The 12,642-nt window shown below is 38.1% G+C and overlaps 1 protein-coding gene across 1 annotated transcript in view; it reads right to left on the bottom strand.

Moving 5' to 3' along the window:
• The window catches only part of LOC102690479 (clavesin-1), a 35,455-nt gene extending 23,299 nt beyond the window's left edge, over nt 1-12,156 (bottom strand). Inside the window, exons 1-3 of the mRNA XM_006633907.3 lie at nt 12,019-12,156; nt 9,589-10,194; nt 4,121-4,295 (exon numbers count right to left, since the gene is read on the bottom strand). Coding sequence (XP_006633970.2) covers nt 4,121-4,295; nt 9,589-9,989 — 576 coding nt within the window. The 5' untranslated portion in view covers nt 9,990-10,194; nt 12,019-12,156. The remainder of the gene's footprint in view (nt 1-4,120; nt 4,296-9,588; nt 10,195-12,018) is intronic.
• Between the last annotated feature and the right edge of the window lie 486 nt (nt 12,157-12,642).

Below are 12,642 nucleotides of genomic sequence, written 5' to 3'. Positions count from 1 at the left end.
GGGATCCCGATGTGTGATACAGGCTGGTTTATTGAAAAGGAGGTGGTTGTACAAGGAGCAAAGGGGCGATGTAGCTGACAGATTAACCAGGAAGCAGAACTGGATTGGGAATGCACAGACTGCCTGGTAAGCAGGAACCGGACCAGGAACAGGTAAAAAAGCAGGTTGAAGCTCAAATACAGAACGCACAGATCAGGGCAAAGTGAGACTGAGAGCAGTTCAACAACTAAGCCCCGAGCTATGGTTCTTAAATACTGTGCTCCTTGGGGTTCACAGGCAGCAGGTGGCTGGGAGAGCCTGCTGAATCACGTGTGTGTAGAGCCAGGTGGGGTTGAGACCGGGGGGCTGAGAGCTCAGACAATGTACAATAGGTTGAACAAGAGCAATGGAGAGAAGAGATCAAGGCAGAGTTTCCTCACCTATGAAGAAGAGTTAAGGTTTTTACAAATACAGGGGGTTTGGGGGGTTTCAGGACCCTTTGGCTGGTTAAGGTAACTGAGAATGCACCGGAAATGCATAAAACAGCTGGTTATAAAAGATTCTTGGGGTATGGGGTTCCAAAAGCTAAAAGAAAGGCAGCCAGGAAAAGAAAGTCCTGTCTCTGTGCCAGAACTGAGAAATTTCCACAGGAGGGACAATACAATTATCAATAAACCACAAGGTTTATTGAAGCGCTGGGGACACCAGTGAAGCTCAGGGTGTCATCGAAGGCTAGATGTCCAGGTCTATAGGGAGCGTGGCTCTAGGCCTTTAGTGTAGCAGACTTTGTTGTAATAGTCTCCTGGAGCAATGAAATACTGACACTCTGACAGGAAAATCCAGCCACAGGTCAGCTAAATACCTACTGTAATAGAAATTCACGTAGCTGGAGAACCACAGTGGGTTGCCTCACTCTCAGATGTTTGAAATCGAGAGATCTGTACTTCCTGTATTATTTCCTCTTGGAGGTTGGATTTGCTCTCAATGGATCCTCTGATATACAATGAAAGAAAGCTATCAAATAACCATGTCTACCATTTCAATTTCTTCTGCTGAGATTTCAGTCTTTATGGAGAAAGTGGAAGATCACAAAATGCTAATTCTTTTGTATTTAAATTCCTAATTTAATTATGTAGTATTGAATTACAATCAACATCTGCATTTGGTGGTCTGTAGCACACTAACACTATAAACTGGCACTGTATACCCATTCCTAACCACCTCCAGGTGACTTAACTTAAAATAACATAAGTTCCCAGATTAAATTAGGCCATTTGACCCATCTACTGTAGCTTGTTTGGTGCTTGCACCTAATTGATCCCAAGAACAATTATTCCTTTATTGTTTGAAGAAGTCAGAGTATTGTATCTACTTCAATTACATGCTAGGATAGTTCCTGTCAGTCTCCCTTTGTGCAAAAAAGTTTATCTTAGTTTACACTCATGTTCTCCACTTCATGTTTCACTGTTTTATCTAAAGAAGACTATTAGGCTGACTTTCTCAATGTTTTTGAATACTTGAATCAGGCCTTCTTGAAGTCTTCTCATTGAAGACTCAGAAGAATCAAGTGGACAGCAGCCTGCCAGAACTGCATCTATTTAGACTACAACCACAAATGGAATCCTTACCCTGTATTTGCCACAGTTTTCTTTTAGTTTATTCCATTAATTTTGTCAAATTCGAAATTCCAGTATTCCGGTTTACAATTAGTCAACTTTAACTCTTCTCATTTTTACAGTTAGGGAATGCTTTTGAATGTAGGTTGATAGTAAATTCTAGTCTTAACTTATAAAAACAGATTTTACACCTTCTTGGGTAGAAAGCAGCCTTTTCAAACTGATCGGTCAAAATATTAAATTTAAAACATATTCAAGTTCTTCTTCATTCAAGTGATTGTTTCTAGTTTTTTTTAAGAATGTTAGTAATTAAGTTTTCATTTATTACTGGATAGGGACTCGTTTGACTTGATGTGCTGTAATACTAGATTATGTTAAAAGCATTTTGCAGTGGTGTTTCATGTTATTTAATGGAGCTTAAAACAAGAGTTTAGGAGAAGGTCAAACCTTAATCTCGCCCACGTCTGCCTACCTACATGTAAATATCATGCTTTTTTCTTCCTTAAGTCTTTCATTTTCATATCCCACCCTCCACCCTATGCTTGCCTTTACAGGACTTTAAGAAGGCCAGATGATGTAAAAAAGTATAATTTCACCACTGTCAACGGCCCTATTTGTACGAGCATTGCCAAGGGATCTTTACTGAGCCAGCAGCAGGAACCTTCCTTCATGTGAAGAACACCACCTCCTACGTCATAGTGTCCTCCCCCACTACACTGTGGCAATGGCTTGGAAATCCTGGTCCAGAAGGAAGAGTGCCACCTACTGGTACAGCAACACCACTTAAAACAGCAACCTGCTTTTCCCTTCACTCCCTAAAGGACCCCCAAAGCACTTCACAAAATGCTTTACGCTGAAGTACAACATCCATCTGCGTGATGCATTGGAGTGTATTATGTGCCAGCACCCCTGTTACAGAGCACATCAGACAGAGAAGGAGGTACTTTGGATAGGCGTGTCTGTGCAAACCCAGAGTGCATTTTAGTTAGGATACTGCTATTAACACTCATGTTCATGGACAGTGCTCCACTACCTTTGAATATCTTAAAATGGAAAAGATTACAAAAAAGTCTATTCAGTTAATATTAACTTGACATACTGTAACTTCTACGGTACGTTTCCAAACAAAAGGAAGCCGTTTGGCCCATCTAAGTTGTTTGGTTGCTTGAAATGAATTGAATCAAGGATCAATTATTCATTTCTCAAGTGAAGCCAGAGTATCCACTTCAATGACATGTTTGGATAGTTCATATCGTACTCCTTTTGTGCAAAAAAAAGCAAAGGAGATTCGAATATAAAAGGAGCACTCTTGTAGTCATTGTTCAATTCACGTTCTTATCGAAGTTTGACATTTACGGTACATAATCATTTTAAAATATGAGTGAATGACGTATATAGGAAATCATCCGACACAGGGATTCCACCCATCCATTTTCTAACCACTTTACAACAATTCCAAGCACTTTATAATACAGGGTCTCAGTCAGAAAGCTACAGATGGGTTTTGAACGTGCTCCTTGAAGCATTTCTGCTTTCAAGACAGATTGACAGTGCGGGAGTGGGCGGGGCAGCGGCGAGCACCGGTAAAAGGTCCACGCCCCTAACTGAGGGACGGAAGCGCCGGTGAGAGGTTAGCAGGGACCAAAAAGCGTGAAAAATGCAACACAAAGGCATAAGGAAAGGTGTACCGCTGTGCATCGCGACCGAAAAACCAATAGCACAGAGGTGACCAGACTGGACTTACGCTATTTAGTGGTGTCTGGTAGAGCAGGGCCCGTAAGGCTAAAAATAAAACGAAAACTCGGTGCGTGAAAAAAGTGTGTCCGCGACTGTCGGCGGAAAAATACTCCCTTTCCGGGGGGTGGACCTGTTCCTTTATAGGACCAGTGTCCAGTGTGCCTTTACAGGACCTGCCCAGTTCTGGCTTGTTGTCTAGAAGCTGGGACAGCTGGGACTACGAAGGCGAGGCGTCACCCTTCCTCCAGGACTCCGCCTCCACGTTGAGCACGCCCCCCGCGAAATTACGCTACAGCAGTTTAGTCCTTAAGAGTTATTGCAACTTTTTACACAAGGAAACTTTCACAAGCTGGTGAATGATAAGGGACTTACAGTAACTTAGAGCTAAGGACGTTTGATACAGAAGGAAGGAAGAAATCGGAGAGAAACCGGAGTTCTTTGTTTTGTCACTTTAAGTTCATTACATGAATACAGCGTCCTGGTCAAAGAAAAATCTAATCTGTCATAATGTATGACAGAGGGAAAAGCATTTTTAATTTTTGTAATTAGCTGCTGGCTTTGTCCTTCCCATTGTCTTTAATATATACATGTTTCATTGTTGTCAACAGGTGCCTAGGTAGGACTTCAGTGATGGACCAACTGCTTCATCTTCTCCAAGTACATCTCTCAATGCAAGAATATAAAAACTCCTTATAAAGAAGCGCACGCAATCAAAACCACATAAATTTTTCTGTCTAATCTCATAAGGAACAATTCGTAGGAATTCTAAACTTCTCCAGTTGGCCTACCTGTAGTCCTTCAATAGCCAGTTTGAGAATAGTTGGGGTGAGCTTGGATGCCTGTTTGAAGGAGAAGTTACTCCAGTCAATGATCAGAATGAAGCCATTGATCTGCAGTCTGGGGTCCTCAATCAACACTTCCAAGGACAACAGAATGGCTCTCAGGATGTCAGTGAAGGAGTTTCTAGCAAAGACAAGAGAAAAGAGCAGGCAGCTTTATCTTCTTCAAACCCATAAAATTGGATATGGCAATATGTACAACTTTGATGCTGATAAAAATACTTTCATCCACCCAGGGGAAAGCTGAATCATGGTGTGCTATTTTCGACTCAACAACAAGCTAGACCTTCCAAAGCACTTTAAATTAAATAGTGCAAAATCACTGTTTCTACATAATCACAGAGTATATACAGTACAGAACATTTTACCTTTGGCAACCTGAAATGGGGTTTCACCATCAATTGTATTCAATATTTTTGACTAGCATATAACAATGTAATTGGATTCCCCCTGAGGTTTTACATCTAATGTCACTAAAACTTTTCCCATCATTTTGTTTGTAAGACTTAAAATTAGAACAATGTGCAATAAGAAACATATTTTGGGATAAAAAGCATGACTTCAAGTGTAACCCTCCAACTTCAGTGCACACTGTAAGAACGAATGTGTCTTTGTGGAGATCAGGCTGCTGCTGGAAATGTGAAATTGCTTCGTGAATAATCTTAAAGATCCTTTAAGCTTCTGAGTTCAGAATTTACACATGTCCAGCTACAGTTAAAATGAAGTAGTTAAATCAGAACATATTAAATGTTATCCTAACCAGACACTGCCAAATAAATGAATACATGAATATAAAATGAAGGGAAATATCTGAATAAGCCATCTGTTGTTGTGTAATAGCATTTATTGAGTGGATCTGCATCCTTTATGAAATTGAATTTCCCATCAGGGGCATGTTTGTTAAAAGGTAGCCCTGCCTCCATGACAACCAACTAAACCTTTGACCTTTATTGTGCTGGATCAGATCTTCCTCAAAGGAAATTTGGCAGCAGGGCCTCCTCCAACACTCTATTGATCAATTCGCAGTTCACCACTGAGCAACATTTGCCTGTACTTTATTTGCAGTATATAGATGTTCAGTGGCTCAAACATGAAAATAGCCTTCTTCAAGATTTTAAATATGTTTGAACCTCAGTAGAATATGACTTAACATTGAAATAAGATCATAGACGGTTAACTATGACAGCTGTGTGAAATTCATTGCATAAACACAGCACCGCAATCTGACCAATGCTGCTTATACAGTGTTTTTCTACTCTGCTATGATCTAAAACTCTTTTAACTGTATCATTCCACTCTGGCTCAGTGTTTGTTCTGTTTGTCAGGGCAGTGGTAAGTTACTGGAAAACAAAAACAAACGTTAACACATTTTTCCAGGGGTGATTCTAAATTTTCAATTTAAAAAGCTTTTCATTCTATGGTATTTTTGTTATGGCTAACTACCATTTTGAGTTGACTTTTCAACAACGAGAGTGTTAAATGTATATGTGGAGTACTGCACAATGTGTAGAGCATGCTTCATGCTGGCATAATGCTTTCACTTTTGTGAAATGTCTTTTGACTGAGTTTCTCTGACATTATCCTTTCTGTAGCAAGTGACGTTGTTTTTCAGACATTCTGTATCTAACAACAACCTTTTCCCTAATGCCTGTCACATCTTAACAATCATGCCATGTTCTGTTGGAGACTTTCAGTACATTTAGGTGACCACTTCACTAAATGCATCATTTGTTATTTGTTTTTAATATTTAATATTTTGAGCTGCTTTATTATTTATGAAACTGTAATTATAGAAATCATGTGAACATAGTCCTTGCATTTTTAATAATCAAGGACCCACGTCATTTTCACTTGGAAAATGTGAATTTGACAATTTAATTCAGAAATCATGTTTATAGTGATGAGATACACCATTGCAATGTCCTTGTACCCTAATTTGTCCTAGATTATTTTTGAACATATACATATTCATACTGTACCTCTGCATCTCTGGAATTAAAAAAAATGTTACATGTAGAGGCTGATTCTGTGCTGAAAAGCAAATAGAAGGGAAATGCCAAATGCAGTGTTTCAGGTTGAGATCGCTCTTCAGAGAGAGGAAAGGAGTGATGGAAACAAAGCAAAGCAGGACAGAAGAGAGAGCATGTGAGAATGGGCACAGCAGGTGAATCTTTCCAAATGAATGGAAAACCTGGGGGAGGTGCTGGAATTTCTAAATGAATCAAACGTTCCATAAAGAAACTGGTCTATCATTGAGAGCTGGTGGGAGGTGTGAGCCAACCTTAAGGGTTGTCTTGGCTTCTGGCAGTGCTCTTGAACTAGTTCTGTGAAACCCTGTCAAAGGACGCAGGCAGAAACGTCAGTGTTATCATGGAGAGATCGGCGATCCTCACTGATCTGACATGTTTACTAAAATGGTTGGCCTGCCTCATCAGTGATGAAATGGCAGGGCACCTTCTGCACGCGATGCAAAAAATGAGATGGCAGGACACATGTGATGCTGTCTGGATGATCTTGAAATGGCCAGAGGGGCCGTGCATGTGTGTCCTACTTGATATATATTTGCAGAGGCTTCTGTTGCAGCAAAAGGTGTTTAGATTAGGTGGTTGGTAACATAAGGTGAATGGTTGGACTGAAGAAAAGGCTACAGTTGAGAGGTCATCCTGTAAAATGCAGAAATCTTCTTTGATTACCATGGGAATAGAAAGAGTGTTGTGGTGAAAGGGAAGCACAAAACTAACCTGCAGAGCAACAACCTCACAAGGAATTCTCTTCTGTTTGTTCTACTTAATGTCTCATCATAACCTGGCTCATTTGTTGATTGTTTAATTGTAAAGTGCCTTGAGATGATGTATCTCGAAAGAATAAGGTTGTTATTGTTGATATCATTTTAATCATGCTGTGGACTCCATTGTGAGATGTCCTTTCAAGAACGGATGAGGTTTCTGAATCAATAAGTTACCAACAATCAACAAAACGTTTCAGACAAATTGCCTCTTCTTGTCAGCACTGTTTAGTACGCTTTGCATTTTTGGCAGTCAAAAAATCTCCAGCGACGTTTTGCATAATGACTTAATGACTTTCTTACCTTTACTTTTCTCTCAGTGTTATTTTCTCAAAATGCTCTAAAATCGTCTCACCTCTTCCTCTGAACCTACTTTCATAAAAATTCAATAAATTAATGTTACCATTGTCTATTGCTCTCGTTTAATGTAAAATATTGTATTTTTTTGTTCAATTCCGTAATTTATTGTTCATCAGAAGTCTTCTAAAAAGCCTATACACAATGGTCAATAACATGATCTGCCCTGATAAAGACTGCTGTTATTATTTTATGAAGGTAATATGAAAATGAAACATTGAAATGTATGTAAATAAATGCATTTAGAATAAATGACAGGAGATCCTGCAGACAATTAGGCAAATTATTGAAGGATCCGCCTCACCTATTTCACAATAGTTTATGACAGACACCACATGCACTTTATTAAACGATTACATCACATTTTCAGTCCCACAAGTACCTTAATTAACATTCTGTTAGAATTGTTGAGCTTGAGGTAATCATTTGGGTTAACTATGTCAAACACCAAAGGCTTAATAGTTATCTCAGTGTATTTATCTCCTGTGTTGAAGAAGAAACATAACTCTAGCGTAAAGAATGCTTTCAGAAATACAGACAATTTTGACACATCCTTCCTTGCAACCCAGAATACGTAATAATTATTGTCTTTTACCTTCAGCCATCATTAACCTAGGATATATAGTTGTTAGATAACAAAATATATGATTTAAAGAAAGTACAAGCTAATGTGCCATTACTGCACAAAACGTCTAGTCTCAATCTGTCTTGATAGTGGCAGATGTTAACAGACAGGTACCACTTTTAACTGAAGTGTCCTCCTCTTCAACTTTATAACCTCAGAAAAGCAAGAACCTGCATCATCTAGAGTTAAATCTTTGATAAAAACAATGTGGTTAAAGTGTAGTTTTCCTGTGTAAAATAAATAATGTTTACGTCAGACAAATTATATAATGAAAAAGGTAGCATGAAAGAAGACTTGTTTAAAAACAAAATCTTAATATAAAAGCAATGCTGTAATACACCCGTCTTAGTTCTGGTTCTTAGTGTTTCACTGCTTACTCAAAGAAAGGCTTACAGACTTTGTCACGTTTACTAACATTGGGTAAAACATTATTTTTCCTTTCTTCCTTGTTATCTGAGGGGAAGAAAATGCACCCTTTAGTCCTTTCACCTCTATCTGATTTCCTGCTTTCTTCATAATAAAATTAATTGGAGAAACGGGCAGCTTTTAAACCTGATTGCTCAAAAAAGGTGCTATTCAGAATGAAAAACTGTCATTTCACATTTGTTTTCTGACACCTGAATTAGCCATTGTTTAGATTCTCATATTATTTGTTATGGCATTCAGAAAATCAGTGTTAATGTTTGCTCTAAAACAAAGAGAAGGTTTAGAAATGAATAAAGAGTATTCACAAACTTTTTCGTGTATGAAACGTTTTGTTTTTAAACATATAACATCTACTACTCTTCTTCACATATCTCCAGTATCCCCCACAGCTACTGGGACAGTACAGTCACAACCGTCCCAATAAGATCACAAGATTAACATGATTGATATGTTTGAAAATTGATATGTTTGATTGATAAGTCCAATATGACTCATGCATATATCTGGTTATAGTAGAACAATTCCTTTTTCAGCATGCATTTTCAGTTGGGTCTGGTCAGTCTAAGATTTCATACTATTTTTTCTTCTTTGTGGGTCAACAATAACAATGGTACGAAAAAGATATTGTGATTTTACCTGAATGCTCGTGCAATTTTTAAAGAAAAAATTATACACACACTTTTAGCACCAGTGTAATTTGTCACCATTATGAAACTCATAGTTAAACACAAGTAAGCAACGTTCATTGACAGAAGCTCCAGTGACTACAGAAAGTTAAAACTTCATTGGCTTGGATATTTTGTCTCTGGGTATGTGACCTACAGCTAGGATGACCTTCATGGCATAAAAATATTTCCCAAGAGACATCAGACCACACCACACACAAAAAAAAAAACAGTAATCAACTCAGCACCTTGAAAAATCAAACTCGAGATGATCCTTCAAAGATCATACATAGGCCAAATGGCCTTTTGTCAATTCGTAGCCTTTCTTAGGTTCATTCTTACTGTCAGCAGAAATGCTTGAGTGTTCCTGCTGGGGCAGAGAGTAGGATCATACGTTCAATGTCCATCCTGATTAGAAACCTTACTTCCCAGTAATTTCTGCCTGTTGAGTTTCATGACTCATAACTATATATATATACATAGAGAAATTGTTGAAATGCTCACATTTTTATTGTAGAATGAGTACCAGAAACATATTAAATACAACGTAAACATTTACCTACTCTGGTCCCAGTTGGAAGCGAAGAGGATAAGTATTTTTCGGCCATATTGATCAGGGTTTTCCAAGACTCCTGGGAACCCATCCATCAACGCTCGTTTGATCCCCGGGTCATCAGCCTTAAAGCTTTTAAACATGTCCAGATTTTGCTGACGATATTGGAAATACTGAGCCAGCAGCTTGAAGGTCTCCATTTGATTAAATTTCCTCGCTCTGAGGAACCTTAAAATGAAAGCATCGTCCGTGCGCAGGAATCCTATGTCGGGTCTGGTGATGATCATGTCCCTGACCTGCTGAATATCCTGGTGGAGAGTGTCCGGGTTTTCATTCAGCTCCAAACGAGCTTTCTCTATGGTTTCAGGACTTAGACCAGCTTGTAAATGGGTCATTTTGTCTCTCATAGAGTAATTTCACTCATCCGTGTTCAATTTCCCAAATGTTTTCTTTGCTTGTTATTAAAATCCAAACATAGGTAAGGTTCTCGACATTGTGAGTGAGGATGATCTTTTTGTAAATCTCCCAGAAATGAGGAAAATCAGACGTTCATTTTCTCTGCACAAAGGTATTCGATTCTTGATATATCTGCTTCACACACATGCCTAAAAACTGGAGATAATGATAGTAAATATAGCATCACTTAACAATGATCATCTTTGAATGCTTAAATTGCTATGGTTAAAAAAAACACATTATGTATATGTCAAGGCCAAGTAGTGGAATATTGCAGAATTCAGTTTCACCCCAGCCAGTTTTGGATTCTAAGAAAATCCAATTTTTATTAACTTAGGTTAGGGTGAGAATGAATCTGTCTGAATCAATATAATAGTTTAGGTTCAGATGGTGGTTCCTGAGCAGTCCATCCATTGAATCATTGAACAGTGATGACTCTAGGATTTGCCCAGGCACTCGTAATGAAACTAGCTTGACTCAGGCAAAAACTAGATATGTCGGACCACTGATTTTGGTCCTTAACATGTACCCAACACCAAAGAATTGAGAAAACAAAATATGGCTAATTCTTGATGCCACTGTAATTTGTTCCTTTATGGAAAGCAAGAAAAAAACTGTAATGTACAGTATAAGAAAACACAGGAAAGCAAGAATCCATGTTGGTACTTTCTGGGTTATCTACATGCTGTGTGTACAAATGATTCTAATTATACAGATCAAAGTATTATACACTGCTTATACACTGCTCTAACTAGTCCTTTGACCTTGAGCACAGTAAGTGTGATACAGAAAGAGCTTGACAGGAGAAGATTGATCACAACATAACAAACCTAAATCCAAAAGATGATTGAAAGATGAATGGAAAAAGACAATGAAACCCTATCAGTTGTGCAACAACCCACCATATGTTACGATGAATAAAGGACAAAATAAAATGCAAACAAAATCTTTCATTGTACTTTATTTCACTGTCACATTAAGAAGAATAAATTCTTTGTAAACAAATAATTCGACTACATTGGCTCTTTCTTTGTTAGTTTGTCCAGCTCCAGGTGGAATAACAGATGGATACTTTTTTCAATTAAATCATAAGTATTTTAAGATACTGTACTCATTCAAGAAAAGTTGAAATAACATAGGACTATCACTATGGTGATAACATGAGAATACCCTTATATATTTCAAGTAGTTTTGTAGCATTATATATTAAAATGATTCATCTGTGCAAGCCAGTTAAAATAATGGCGATGCCTGATTTTGTCACGGTACTTTACTTCCTTACGTGTCCATGTAATTTACGGTACATTATCATTATGAACAGGTTTTACTTTAAAAAATATTAAAAAGCGTATTATTCCAATTTGTAAGTTTAAGACACATTGTGAGAAAAGCGCAAACAAGTTCCAGTGGCAGATGATAAGAAATTCGACCCACTACTGTAGTACCGTCTGAAATTGTTTAGTGTCCTTCTCTAGACCTTATCGTCCGAATGTATACATATTCTAAAAACACAAAAATACCCGCACGGTTATTGCGTTACTGGACATCTGCTTCGTGGTAGCAAAATATGAGACTACCTTTGTGAAGACGACTTTATGCTGAAAATGACACCGGTATGATCTGCACCATCCTCTGAATATATGCATCAGTTGCTACAACTTTTCTTTCTGTTCCATAACGTGTACTACTCTATGTGTCTTATCACTTCCCGTGCGTCCAATAAACCTTTTCTTTCTAATTTAGCGATGTTGCACAAATGCTTAAAAACACAACAATAAGATAACGAGATATAAAGAACGATGCAGGCATCACTCTGAGTGGAATGGAGGAGACGCGGACGGAGGGAATGGAAGAGTTGCAGATGCGGTGCAGATGAGAGCTGTCCACACAACTAGGTGCTGAACGACCCTGCAGTCAGACAGCAAATACTGTGCTGCATTCGTGCAAACATATTTTATCGTTATAACCTGGTCTTCTTACCTCATGGATTATCGGTTCTTTGTTTAATTGCTTAATATCGTTCTTAGTCGATTGGAATTCCCATTATTCAATGAAGAAATGAAGATGACTTTTTTCCTTGACGTTAGATTTTTCCAAGGACGCTGAAGTATCCTACCAAACCCCTGATGTGATTCTGAAACACTAGTAGGCGTGAGCTATCCTTCAGTCCTCCCATATGGAGTCAAATTTCTTCTAGGTCCTAAGAATGCTAGGAGGCACACGGTTCCTTAAGGTTATTTATAGAGATTATTTACGCTTCATAGTGACAGAAAAATAACACGTATATGTTTTTTTGTCGATTGTCAATCGAAACATAAATTCATCCCCCATTATGAAATCAGTGTAAGCATTTTTAAAAAGGAATTAAATTTCGCTTTAAATGAAACTTGAATGACCGTGTGCGATAAACATAATTGATTCCAGGTGTGGAGGTAGTTATTTAACAATTGTGTTGTAAGATGTACATACTGTACATATAGGAATGACCGAAAATCTGAATTATAAAATGAGTCGTCAAGCAGCAAATTCCTCACGATTTATTTTCCAGACGTAACCAGCAGCTCGCGATCATCAGAGTTGTTCAATGTATTGGTAACGCGAGCA

Source organism: Lepisosteus oculatus, chromosome 6 (assembly GCF_040954835.1).
Source record: "Lepisosteus oculatus isolate fLepOcu1 chromosome 6, fLepOcu1.hap2, whole genome shotgun sequence".
Classification (NCBI taxonomy): Eukaryota; Metazoa; Chordata; class Actinopteri; order Semionotiformes; family Lepisosteidae; genus Lepisosteus; species Lepisosteus oculatus.
Note: the sequence above shows the minus strand (reverse complement) of the source record. Positions and strands in the feature narration are given on the sequence as shown.